Raw genomic sequence first — 14,336 nt, forward strand, 5'->3', positions numbered from 1 at the left:
GCCAAATAGATTTGATCCATTCAGTATACCGAAACTAACTTGTTAATGCCTGTAAATTAAGTAGTTATTACAACATAATGTAGTAATAAATGGAAAATAATACAATACATACAGTACAATATTGTACATATACTAAATATACAGTTCCATATGTACTGTACTATTATAGTTACCCCTATTATAGACTACAGCTCCATTCTGAACACATTTTCTTCAACTCCTTGTGATGGGTGACTATTTTACTTCGGCCTGGCTGGCAAATGGCTTTTCTTAAGATGAAACATTTTTCTTAAAATTAGTCATGAAAATATTCGCATCTCGTTTCGCAGCTTGAAAATTTCGTAAGCAGAGTCTTTCGTGAAGAGAGGTAGGACACACACACACACACTCTCTCTCTCTCTCTCTCTCTCTCTCTCTCTCTCTCTCTCTCTCTCTCTCTCTCTCTCTCTCTCTCTCTCTCTCTCTCTCTCTCAGAGGCCGAGATCAATGAAGAGAAAAAAGAAGCTTCAACAAGTAAAATAAACCCATAAGTATTTTTTTGCATACATAAAGAGTAGAAAAAACCATCAGCCCTTTAAGAGGTTTTGAGGGTAATCTTATAACAAATGATTTGTAAAAAGTTGAACTGGTGAATGCACGTTTCACAACTGTATTCACTAGGGAAGAATCAACGAACCTCCCGGAATCAGCTATGAAATATGAAGGGCCACAACCATTAAATAGAATCACTTTTACAATGGATGATGTCAAAAATAAAATAAAAGGCCTTAGTAAGTCTAAGGCACCAGGTTCAGATGATATTCATCCTAGAGAGATTATGGAATTAGATGAAGAGATAACCCCACACTTTTATAAAATTTTTGAAAGACAGCCAACGAAAGAAAGCACCACAAGGATGGAAACTAGGCAGTGATCCTCCAATCAACAAGACAAGAAGGGACAACTACAGACCAGTCTGTCTAATTTCATTGCCTTGCAAAATTTTTTAATCAATTATTGTAGATTCAATAGTAGAGCATATAGAGAAAAACTGTTCTGATAAACAGCCAACATGGTTTTAGACAAAGGAGATCATGTGTGACAAATCTTTTGGAATTTTTCCCCTGTGGCCGCGGGGGCATAAAAACAAGAATAGCGCCAACGTTATCCCTGCATGTCGTAAGAGGCGACTAAAAGGGATGGGATGAGGGGGCTAGGAACCTCCTCTCCTGTATCTACATCCTGTGAGACATCGACAAAGAGATGGAGCTGGGGGAGAGTGACTGCTCCCCGCACTCTAGTTTTGGGGTGTTTGAATGTGCGGGGATGTAGTACGATAGTGAGTAAAAGATGTGAAATTGGAAGTATGTTTAGGAATAGAAGGATGGATGTATTGGTCTTGTGTGAGACGAAGATAAAAGGAAAGGGTGAAATGATGGTTGGTGAAATGTCTGGTAGAGTGTCTGGGATTGAAAGGGGAAGAGCGAGAGAGGGTGTGGCTTTATTGCTGAGTGAATGGATGACAGGTAAAGTAGTGGAATGGAAGGAGATATCATCTAGGTTAATGAATGTGGGTAAGGGTTAGGTTGGGTAGGGAATGTTGGGCGTTTGTCTGTGCGTATGGGCCAGGTTGTGAGAAAAGTGAAGAAGAGCGGAATGAGTTCTGGAATGAATTAACTAGGTGTGAAGAAGGACTGGGTAGAAGGAATTATGTAGTTGTCATGGGTGACTTAAATGCTAGAGTGGGCGCTGGAGAGGTAGAAGGTGTCATTGGGAACTATGGCGTACCAGGTGAAAATGAGAGTGGTGAGAGACTGGTAGATATGTGTGTTGAGCAAGAGATGGTGATAAGTAATAGCTTTTTCAAAAAGAAAGATAAAAATAAGTATACATGGGTAAGCTTACCCATGGCAAATGGAAGAGTAGTAGAAAGGGCATTAATGGATTATGTGTTGATAACTAAAAGATTGTTTGGAAGATTGAAAGACGTGCACGTGTTTAGGGGTATGGCTAATGGTATGTCTGATCAATTTTTGGTGGAAGGAAAATTAGTTGTAGCAAAAGAATGGGGGAATAGAGTAGGTGGATGTAAAAGGGAGGTAGTGAGAGTTGAAGAGCTAATAAAACCGGGGGTAAAAAGTAAATATCAGGAAAGGTTGAAAATGATATTTGACGAAGTGAAAGTAAGAGAAACTGGCAATTTAGAGGAGAAGTGGGAGTTAGTGAAAGAAAATTTTGTTGGGATTGCAAGTGATGTGTGTAGAAAGAAGTTTGTTGGAGGCAGCATGAGGAAGGGCAGTGAATGGTGGAATGAAGGAGTGAAGGTAAAAGTGAAAGAGAAAAAGAGGGCTTTTGAAGAATGGCTGCAGAGTAATAGTATAGAGAAGTATGAAAAATATAAAGAGAAAAATGTGGAAGTAAAGCGCAAGGTACGTGAGGCAAAGAGGGCAGCTGACCTGAGGTGGGGTCAGGGATTGGGTCATTCATATGAAGAGAATAAGAAGAAGTTTTGGAAAGAAGTGAAGAGAGTAAGGAAGGCTGGCTCAAGAATTGAAGAGACAGTGAAAGATGGAAATGGAAGGTTGTTAAAAGGAGAGGAGGCAAGGAAAAGATGGGCGGAATATTTTGAAAGTTTACTGAATGTTGAGGATAATAGGGAGGCAGATATAATTGCTATTGCAGGTGTTGAGGTGCCAGTGATGGGAGATGAGAATGAGAGAGAGATTACAATAGATGAAGTGAGGAGAGCACTAGATGAAACGAGAGTAGGAAAAGCATCTAGTATGGATGGTGTGAGAGCTGAGATGTTGAAGGAGGGGGGTGTGACTGTACTTGAATGGTTGGTGAGATTGTTTAATATGTGTTTTGTGTTATCAATGGTACCAGTAGATTGGGTTTGTGCATGTATTTTACCACTATATAAGGGTAAGGGAGATGTGCATGAGTGTTGTAATTCAAGAGGTATTAGTTTGTTAAGCGTAGTTGGAAAAGTGTATGGTAGAGTTATGATTAATAGGATCAAGGATAAAACAGAGAATGCAATCTTAGAAATACGGGGTGGTTTTAGAAGAGGTAGGGGTTGTATGAATCAGATTTTTACAGTTAGGCAGATATGCGAGAAATATTTAGCAAAAGGTAAGGAGGTGTATGTTGCGTTTATGGATCTGGAGAAAGCGTATGATAGAGTTGATAGGGAAGCAATGTGGAATGTGATGAGGTTATATGGAGTTGGTGGAAGGTTGTTGCAAGCAGTGAAAAGTTTCTACAAAGGTAGTAAAGCATGTGTTAGGATAGGAAATGAAGTGAGTGATTGGTTTCCGGTGAGAGTGGGGCTGAGACAGGGATGTGTGATGTCGCCGTGGTTGTTTAACTTGTATGTTGATGGAGTGGTGAGAGAGGTGAATGCTCGAGTGCTTGGACGAGGATTAAAATTGGTAGACGAGAATGACCATGAATGGGAGGTAAATCAGTTTTTGTTTGCGGATGATACTGTACTGGTTGCAGACACAGAAGAGAAGCTTGGACGATTAGTGACAGAATTTGGAAGAGTATGTGAGAGAAGGAAGTTGAGAGTTAATATGGGTAAGAGTAAGGTTATTAGATGTACGAGAAGGGAAGGTGGTGCAAGGTTGAATGTCATGTTGAATGGAGAGTTACTTGAGGAGGTGGATCAGTTTAAGTACTTGGGGTCTGTTGTTGCAGCAAATGATGGAGTGGAAGCAGATGTACGTCAGAGAGGGAATGAAGGTTGCAAATTGTTGGGGGCAGTTAAGGGAGTAGTAAAAAATAGAGGGTTGGGCATGAATGTAAAGAGAGTTCTATATGAGAAAGTGATTGTACCAACTGTGATGTATGGATCGGAGTTGTGGGGAATGAAAGTGATGGAGAGACAGAAATTGAACGTGTTTGAGATGAAGTGTCTAAGGAGTATGGCTGGTGCATCTAGAGTAGATAGTGTTAGGAACGAAGTGGTGAGGGTGAGAACGGGTGTAAGAAATGAGTTAGCAGCTAGAGTGGATATGAATGTGTTGAGGTGGTTTGGCCATGTTGAGAGAATGGAAAATGGCTGTCTGCTAAAGAAGGTGATGAATGCAAGAGTTGATGGGAGAAGTACGAGAGGAAGGCCAAGGTTTGGGTGGATGGATGGAGTGAAGGAAGCTCTGGGTGATAGGAGGATAGATGTGAGCGAGGCAAGAGAGCGTGCTAGAAATAGGAATGAATGGCGAGCGATTGTAACGCAGTTCCGGTAGGCCCTGCTGCTGCCTCCGATGCCTTAGATGACCGTGGAGGTAGCAGCAGTAGGGGATTCAGCATTATGAAGCTTCATCTGTGGTGGATAATGTGGGAGGGTGGGCTGTGACACCCTAGCAGTACCAGCTGAACTCGGTTGAGTCCCTTGTTAGGCTGGGAGGAGCGTAGAGAGTAGAGGTCCCCTTTTTGTTTTTGTTTCTTTGTTGATGTCGGCTGCCCCCCAAATTGGGGGAAGTGCCTTGGTATATGTATGTATGTATGTATGTTTAGCATTTATGACAGAAGCAGGGCAATAGACATCATATTCCTAGACTTTCATAATGCTTTTGACAAAGTTCATCATAAAAAAATTAATGGTCAAAATTAGAGCTCTATTCATCATTGACAAGCCAGCTGAATGGATCAAAGATGGTTAACAAACAGAAAACAGAGAGTTGTAATCAATGGAGAAGCTTCAGAATGGGAAGCTGTTACAAGCAGAGTACCTCAAGGATCTGTCCTTGGACCACTGCTATTTCTGATCTACATTAACGACATAGATTTAGGATTAACTAGTACAACAACCAAATTTGCTGACGATACTAATCTAGGCGTAAATGGTGCGAACTCAGAAGACGTAGAAGCCTTAAGAGAAGATCTAATAAAGCTAGGAGAATGGTCCAAAAAATGGCGAATGCCTTTCAATTGTGGGAAATGTAAAGTCATGCACATAGGTTATAGTAACCCAAAATCAGATTACTCACTACTGGGTAATGAAACAGAAAGTGTATACCAGGAAGAAGATCTCTGTATTATCATCAGCAAGGATTTGAAGTTCACCAGAGCATAAAAGCTGAAAAGAAGGCACACAAGCTAATAGGTTACATAAAGAGACAATTCAAATACAGAAACAAAGACACTGTACTACAGCTGTACACATCACTAGTAAGACCCCCATCTAGAATATGGAGTCCAATTCTGGGCTCCAAGTATTCAGAAGAATATAGATAGACTGGAAGCAGTACAAGCTAGGATCACCAAACTAGTTCCAACACTAAGGCAATTTGGATATAGATGGAGGATGGATTGTTAGAACTTTATTTGATTTACAAAATCGATGACTAAGAGAACAGTTAATAAAGGCATTACAAATTCTTAAAGGAATAACTAATGTAGATTACAACAATCTATTCACGCTTAGCACAAATCAGTCTAGAGGTAACAGATACAAACTGGAATTAAAAAGATACAACACCACTCAATGTGGCAATTTCTTTACATACAAAATAGCAAATACTTGGAATAGACTTCCAGCGAATGTAGTAAACAGTAACACGGTAAACGAGTTCAAGATCGTAAGAACTCTCTAAATGCTTAAACTAAATCGCTCAACAAAAGAGCAAATGGAGTCTCAAATGGAGTGTCCGCGGATAGACTAAAAAGTCTTCGAGACTTCTAAAATCTAAAATCCTGGTAACACCTCTCTGTGTGTGTGATCGATCTAAGTAGGGAACTTTCTCTCTGTGATTATGATGTAAGTATGATTAAGTAGAGAACTTCCTCATGCATAGCATGTAGGCAGTGTGAGTCGGTCTTTATCCAGCTCTTGTACGAGACGCACCTGCTTATATTACACTCTGCACCGAACACTCAGCATCTCATTGCAATCCTGAAGTCCTAAAAATACTACACTCTCTTTACAGGATTTTTCTTTAGACATTAAAAGTACTTGGTATCGTAACTCGATGTTTCGATAATTAGAATGCTAATATTATTCGATAAAGTATCGAAAGGAAATCACTCGAGTTGCTACTTACCTTCCGACAGAAATATGACGTCACCAGACATACAGTACTTCTTACTGTAAATTTACGGTAAACAGTACTGTAGGCTACTTATGACAAATAATACAGATCACTGAAAGATTTGGTATCCTTACTCAATATTTCAATGATGGGAATAATATGATTACTTGGTAATGAGCTCATAGGAATTTACTCGATTTGCCACTTCCCTTCCGACAGAAATATGATGTTACCAGACGTGTGTGCTGTGATGTGAACTCGACAAAGATTGACTTGCAAGATATGTAAAACACTGTTCTTTTTTCTTGCAAGAAATGATAGAAAATACTAACTCGGCAAAATCATTTCATTTTATAATGTAAAAGAAAATATATTACCTTAAGAAAATATTTGTCTTATTAGTGTACTTTCATTAGAAAGGCAAGGATCTACTATCAGATATGAAACAAAGAAAATGAAACTCTTGTAGAATATTCTGTCCTAGTTGTAGTGTTAATTTTATGCTAATTAGTACTCATAACAACCGGTACAGACACATAAAATACATTATATCGTTACTTGATATTTCAATTATGGAAATGATAACATTAATTGATAGCCTATTGAAAGTAAATCTCTCAATTTGCCTGCTTGTTTTCCGCGAATCTGCCAGAAATTTTACGTCACCAGACATATGATTTGAACCCGACAGATATTATAACTTTTCTTAATATATTTTCATATTTAAAATGGAGACTATATTGTTAATTAAAGAAAACACTAGCCTACTGAGATAAATTATCTCATTTTTATACAAGAAAATAGATTATTTCTAAGAAAATATTCACCCTTTTAGTGAACTATTTTCAACAGACTTGTGATGTCATCATACTGAAAAAAAGTGGTTGTAAAGTTGATCAGCCGTAAGTTGCATAGGTCGTAAGTTGATGACTACCTGTAATAGGACAAATATTTTCTTAGAAATAATATATTTTCTTTTACATAATAAAATTGAAATACTTCTGCCTGGTAAGTTAGTATTTTCTTTTATTTCTTGCTTGAAAAAAAAAAAAAGGTTTTACATATTTCACAAGTCATTCTTTGTCGAGTTCATGTCACATGCCCTGTGACGTCATATTTCTTGCGTAAGGCAAGCTGGTAAGTTGAATAATATCTTATTGGTGCTTTATATAGTAATCTTCTTATTCCCATCATTGGAATATAGAGTAATGATACCAAAAATTTCTAATAAATAATTAAGTAAAAGTCAAAATACAGAGAGAGAGTGTGTGAGTGTGAATGTGTATGTGTTTTTTACAAGGATTTTGGATGTCTCAAAGACTATTTAATCCATTCGGGGAAACTCCATTTCCTCTTGGGTAGAGCGATTTGTTTTGAACATTAAGAGACTTTTTATGATCTTGTCTAACTTATTCTTGAACTAATTTTTTTGTTATTGTTTACTGTACTACATCCGCAGGAATTCTGTTCCATGTATTTGCTATTTTGTATGTAAAGAAATTACCACATTGAGTGGTATTGTATCTTTTCAATTACAGTTTGTATATGTTATCTCTGGACTGATTTTTGATAAGCGTGAATAGATTGTTGTAATCTACGTTTTTATTCCTTTAAGAATTTTGAATGCCTCTTATCAGCTCTCCCCTTAATCATAGAGTTAAGTCTGTTAGAATCTCATGGTTGCAAACTATCTAGCATCTCTTCCAAGAAAAAGCCCTTTTGCAAAGGACTGCATAGAAGATGCCTAGATACCTACGTTATTCCTCTGTGGCTGTCTATCAAGGAAATTGAGGTATTTTCTGCGATTGGCATTGTAGAATGAGTACTCTGCTCGGAGCATCTTTAGCATGTATAAACAGGAGTTTGGCAACATCAGACAACCTTTACCTCCCACTATTTGCATGAGTACTATATACCCATAATTCCATGGGTATCTTTACCCTTAGTCTTGTGGTTAGGCATATACCTTTCCTCTTCATGTGAGGAACTTTGAGCAGTCTTGCCCACCCCTGGACCTTAGGTCGCTAGAGTGGGATGTGACTCATGCTTAACTCATTGGGCTGGTAAATCTCCTCCTTTTTAATAATAAACTGAAGGCTCTTACATGTCCCTACACTAGCCATTGAGAAGGATATCAGACAGATCTGTCTCATGACTTATTGCTAGCCTTGGCATTGGTGAAGAGGATAGGTTAGTTGCATGGTCTCTCCTATGTGATAACCCGCGCTGAAGATTGGAAGGAGGTTTCTTATAGTTTTTTGCTTAAGTTTGTTTCCTAGACCTTTAACTAGGTTCGAGTCTTTCTCCATTCCCTCTACATGAAGTGTCAGGTGATAATCAAAAGGAGATAATTTTGTGTCCTTTGAAACCTCTATACAGTACAGTACTATCTAGAGGGGACTCAATTTAGTGGCCCAGAGTATCAATGTCTCCTGTGTACTGGCTGAACCAAGAGAGGTATCGAAGAACACAACAGTCTCTTTCTGGCTTTGTGACGCAATCCCTAGTGCATACACCTCAATTGCTGAGAGAGTCGACATACCAGCTTAGACTAGAGCCATGAAGAGCCATGAAGTCAGGGGTATATGTCCTACATTAGCCTTTTTGCAGTTGACCAGGTAATGAAGTCAAGAATTTTTGAAGGGGTAGAAAACATTCACAGTTATATCTACTTAGGGAGTATACCCTCAAGTCCCTTGATACTTTTGTTCTTGGTTAGTTCTATGGTGGCTACTCAATTACTTATGTACCCAGCCCTGTTCCCACCCAAGATATAAAGCATCTTGTCTATAGTAATTTGTAAATGTGAGTCTGAAATGAACAGTATGATGACTGGCTCTTCTGTTACTTCTTTCCTTCCCCTCACTTTACAATGAAGAGGTTGTACCGTTACATGTTGGATCAGACATTGGTGCTGATAAACTACACTACGGAGCACCATTTTTATTAAATTAGATGGCTAAGTAGTAGTTCTTCCCCATCCTATTTTTATGAAGGAGGATGGTTAAATGAATACTAAACCCATTGGTTATCATACACCAGGTATTTCATTCCAGATTACATCTCCCCTTTTGGGTAGAAAAAATTATTTAATTGACTTCATACCAGGTACTTACCTAGTACAGGCCAAGGCCCTATCAGCCTACCTCATTCCTATGATGGGCAGACACAGGAATTGCTAGAGACATCTCCCTAACTCCTGCACGAGATCAGGGAGATTGGCATATTCCAGGACAGAAAAATAACCAACTACTCGTAGTTTGAGTCTACAGGGACTTCTTACCCACCAATAAGTGAGTCTCCCTATTTTAATGAATGAAAGGTTTATATACTCAGAACAATTATTAATTTTAAAAATAATTTCTCTTTTTAAATAGCTATACAAACTGGAGCCCTTTAAAGTTAAACTTCTCAACTCAACCACCTCACCTCTCACCCCAGTTTTGAGCCAAAGGTCCAAAGTGAAGAGTCGTTAACAGGGGGTGGGTGGGGTTACTCTACCATGCACACTAGCTGTCACTAACTACCTCTTTACAAATTCAATAGCTGTTTCAGCTTGATCTGAAGACATTCCCTATTTAAAAGGCTCTTCTTTGTAGTGCCCAAAAATACAAATCACTTTTAAAATATATTAAATGTGAATTTGGTTAATTCTCTCTATATTTTATTTTTTTCCATTCTATTTGTCATCCTCCCATCTTGCTTGCTTTTGCAAACTTCGGCTATTTTCAATTGTCATTGACGAATAAACCATTGGGGCTGGACAATGAAGAGTTTGGAAATAGTTATAGAACTGGTTGAATTTTTAAAAAATAATTGTAATAATAATATTTTATTATATGAAGTTGGTCTGAAGTTATAGATCAGATCTAGAAGAGTATTTAAATATGTTATATTTTGCAAAATACTGTATTTCTAATGTTTCAACAGGTATTAGTTGGTTTAGCAAGTGACTTGGAGCTCGATAGTGGGGTTGGTTCAGGGGAAGCACACAAATGGGCATGGTTTAGACGGTATTGTACAGCTTCAAGAGTACTAAAGTCCCTTATTGACCGGACCACTCTTCCATCTGGATTCTGCGCAGATGTAAGTAATATTCTTTAACCTTTCAATGTGATTTCAAAATTGCTGAATAAATGAATTTATGTTTTTGGTATTTTCAAGTTTGACGCTATTCATGACTTCTAATTCATTTTATTTTTCAGGTACGAAAAAAGTTATGCGAAATGTTAGGTGAAGGTGAAGTTTTATCTCTAGAGCACGAAGACCATAGTATGTTCTTACACCAGCAGGATGAGCAGCTCTTATTATGGTTTAACAGGTGCTGTATAGTGGAAACTGTTAAAGTTATCCCTCCCTCTCTTTAATTGTAATTTTTTCTCTGGTTTTGAATCTGTCTCTCGCTACTTTAGACTCTCTCTACCTGGCTAGTTTTGTAAAGTTGCTTCATGCTTTTTCTACAGTGCATTCGAGTGGAATATATTTTTCTGAACACTGAAATGAACACAAGACCCAGTAAGGGGTAGTGTCATCAGTGCACCTCATGTTGTGCACTGAAAGCTTTGCTGAAGTACCTTTGCATTACCCTTTAAAGCTTTATTGGTCCATATTATTTAGCCTTCCACTTTATCTCTGTTCCTCCTCATTTTCTTCCATTGTGCTTTCCAATTTCTTTTTATTCATTCTTCACAGTGCAACTGCAGGGCTATCCTCAGTTTCACAGCAGGGCTGAATGGCCTCCATGACCCCAGTGGTGGACCACATGACCTAAATTCTATTTGTTCCGTAACCGAAATACAAACCACGCTATTTAAATAGGGTATTACTTTCGGCATAGCTGAAATGGCGAGCCATTACTGTAGAATTTTAACGAGGGTTTACTACCCCCTGGCTAGTTAGCGAGGGGGTAGGGGAGGGGTAGCTAGCCATCCCTCCCCCGTCACACACCGGTGAACTAGTTCACTTTGCTTTTGGCTCGGGTGATGAACAGACGTGTCTGCTCCCACCCTCGCTTGACAGTCTTTGATCTTTTTTGCTTTTTCTTTGCAGTTTGTGTGTTTGGAAGTTGGCCTCTATTATGCGGAAGTGCCCCGGATTACCTGACCGCTCTTGTGGTACATATATGTCGGCGGTCGAAACGGACCCTCACACCTTATGTCCGTTCTGTAGGGGCCAACGGTGTGATAAGGATGAAGTGTGTAGTGAGTGCAGGGAGTGGTCTACCTCCCAGTGGGAGAGGTTTTCCCGGCGCCGAAAGAAGAAGTCCAAGCGAGATCTTTCTCCTTCAAGGATCTCCTTGAAGAAGGAAATTTCCAAGGACTCTTCTTTCGTTGCCCGAACTTCCTCCGAAGCTCCCACTCAATCGGTCTCTCCCGAGAGGCCGTCGAGTGGTAGCGTAGGCCGTACTTTTGTTGACCGACTTCAGGGTTCAGGAGAGGGAGTTGCCTCCCATAGCTAGGCAGCTCGTCCTCCTCCTCCGGGGGGAGGATTTATCTATTACTGTTGCTAATGATGATTTGTTGCAGCTTTGGGCTTCCTTGGGGCTTAAGGGTTCGCCCTCCAGGGAAGCCCTGTTTGACCTAATCCAGTTGGGAGCTGCTGCTAAACAGTCGCCGGTGATAGCAGAGGTTGACCCTCTGTCTATCGTCGACGTTGTTGTGGCAGAGGCTTCCGACGAGTTAGGTCAAACCTCTGCCTTGGGTGGTGATGTTGCTGAATGCTTAGTTCCCCCTCCAAACATCCTTTGAGGGAGGAGCTAAGTCCAACGGTCTCTCCTGCAGGTGATTCTCCCCCTCGGGGGAGTTCACTAACAGAGACTCCTCTTCGGAGGACTGATGATGGTTTGCCTGCTGCCCCCAGAGGACGTATCCGACGTAAGGCTCGTCTTCCTCTTCGCCGTAGAGGCCTTCCTTCTCCCCACAAGGGAGTTAGGAGGCTCCTCTTCGGCTCCTCGCCCTCGCAGTCCCCCGCAGAGGATCCTCCTCGCCGTGCTTTGACAGTTGCAGCTGCATCACTGGACCTCTCTGCAGATCGTTCGCGATCTCCTACGCCTGCCAGACCTGCTGACCTTCCTTCTCCGTTCCTGGCAGCTGACGCGCTGTGGGCGCCCACGCACCCCGTTATCCAACGGGCACCGGTCCCTTCGGGGCAAAAGGGGCTTTCTCACATTGTGAGCAAGTCCCTTAAGTGCCAGGTATCCCCTGTGCGCCCACGCTCTCCTGCGCGCTCGTGCGCAATTGCGTGCAAGCGCTGGCCTGTTTCTGCTGTTCCTGAGAGACATCCTGTGCCAGGGACAACGCGCCAGCGATCTCCTGCAGCAGAGTCGATGCGCCAGCGCTCTCCTGCTCGCCAGCGCTCACCTGCCCGCCAGTGATCTCCTGTACGCCAGCGAACATCTGCGCGCCCTGATCCTGATACGTGCCACGCGCGCCCTGATCCTGATACGCGCCACGCGCGCCCACGATCTCCTGCGCGCCCACAATCTCCAGCTGGCCAACGCTCTTCACCTGCGTGCCCACGATCTCCGGATCTGGGCACAGGAAAGAAGAGTCGTCCTTCGCCTTCTCGCCAGTGATCTCCTGCGCGCCCTCGGAGCTCGCCCAATCGTCAGCCCTCGCCTGCGCGCCCTCGGAGCTCGCCCAATCGTCAGCCCTCGCCTGCGCACCTTCGCGTGCACAGGTTTCAGCCCCTACCGTGCGCTCTTCCAGAGGCCTCTGAGATCCTGCGCGCCCACACGCCCACGAGCAGTCTCCTTCACGCGCATCTACGCTTGCTGGTCCTACTGCGCGCCCTCTGCTTTCACCAGATCGCGCACCTGCGCGCCACCGATCTCCTGCGCGACCACGCACACCATCTCCTGTGCGCCATCACTCCCCAGCACGCCCACACGCCCACGAGCCTGCTCGCCGTAAATCGCCTGCGCACCCACGCGCACCCTCACATGTGCGCAGTCGCTCACCTACGTGCCATCGCTTTCCTGTGCGCCATCGCTCTCCTGCTCGCCATCACTCTCCTGCTCACCAGCACTCGCCCGCGCGCCCACGCTCGCCCACGCGCACGTGCGAATGTTCGCCCGCGTGCGAACCTGGAATTATTCCATCGCGCGATTCCCACCGGGTTTCGCAATGCGAACTCCCGAGCGAGTCTTCAGGAACGAGAGCAGCCAGGTCGTCTTCTTCACGTTCCCCCCCCCCCCTTGCAAGCGCAGACCAGCGCGCTCACAGGAGGAGGGGAGGTCTTCAGATAGGTCCAGGCACCAATCTTCTTCCCTTTCTTTTCAGGCAGGCCCTGTTGTAGTATCTACTCCAAAGGATCGCCCAATCCCCTTCCCTCCAGAGGGAGTCTCTGACACTGCATCAGTCAGTAAGCAGCCTTGGTTTGGGTCCCTTATCAGAGCTGTCGTCCAGGCTGTACCAACCGTGTGTCGCACAATTGTACATAATTCCTTTTGTATATATTATGCTTGTATCTTCGCTCTTCACTCGCACGAAACGAACATGAAAATTCATGTCTGCTGTTTCCTCTGTAACATTGTCTGTCTTGTTAACTTGTTATGTCCTGTTGCCTTGAGGTTTTGTATATAAAGGAGAGTGTTCTATAACAATATAACTCAGTTGATTGCATCCTGCCTTTGAGTTCACAACCCTCTCTCGGCCCGTCACATTGGTGACCCCGGAAGTCGACTCGCTCCCACTGCCTTCCACCCCCACCTCCCTCGCCCCTCCATCGTTGGTACTATGACGGAGACGGACTCTACTTCAGCAGTTGGAGCTGCGGCCGCCCCATTGAAACTTTCACCGTTCGCCAGCGGAGAAGCGTTTGCTTGGTTTCAACACGCAGAAGTCCACTTTCGTATCAGGGGCGTGACTCGCTCAACCACCAAAGCGGATTATGTTCTCACGGCGATACCCGAGGACACCTTCCCAGAAATATCCGACTGGCTTTGTGAACAAGGAGACACCCCAATAGCGTATGACGCCCTCAAAACATACCTTCTGCAGCAGTACTCGCCGTCGCCAGCCGCCCGTATAGCAAAGCTTTTTCAGCTCTCGCAACAACCGTTGGGGGACCAAAGGGCTTCGCTTGCCCTCAGGGAGATGACCAGTATCGCTCGCCTTCAACCTGCCGCAGACGGCTCTCCTCGTGAGGTGAACCTACTTCGTGCCCTTTGGATACGCCGTTTAACTGAACCTGTACGCGCTGCCATACCCGATGTCGATAGTTTACCCCTAAAGGACTTGATGACCAAAGCCGACGCCGTTATGGACAGCCACTTCAAAAGCTCCATCAACGCCTCCACCCCGACGACGAGGATGCCTATTC

General features: G+C 42.9%; 1 protein-coding gene across 1 annotated transcript in view; it reads left to right on the forward strand.

Moving 5' to 3' along the window:
• Positions 1-14,336, forward strand: part of HERC2 (E3 ubiquitin-protein ligase HERC2) — a 496,511-nt gene that overhangs the window by 409,031 nt on the left and 73,144 nt on the right. Inside the window, exons 69-70 of the mRNA XM_068391274.1 lie at positions 9,945-10,100; positions 10,220-10,335. Coding sequence (XP_068247375.1) covers positions 9,945-10,100; positions 10,220-10,335 — 272 coding nt within the window. The remainder of the gene's footprint in view (positions 1-9,944; positions 10,101-10,219; positions 10,336-14,336) is intronic.

The sequence above is a fragment of the Palaemon carinicauda genome, chromosome 17 (assembly GCF_036898095.1).
Source record: "Palaemon carinicauda isolate YSFRI2023 chromosome 17, ASM3689809v2, whole genome shotgun sequence".
Classification (NCBI taxonomy): Eukaryota; Metazoa; Arthropoda; class Malacostraca; order Decapoda; family Palaemonidae; genus Palaemon; species Palaemon carinicauda.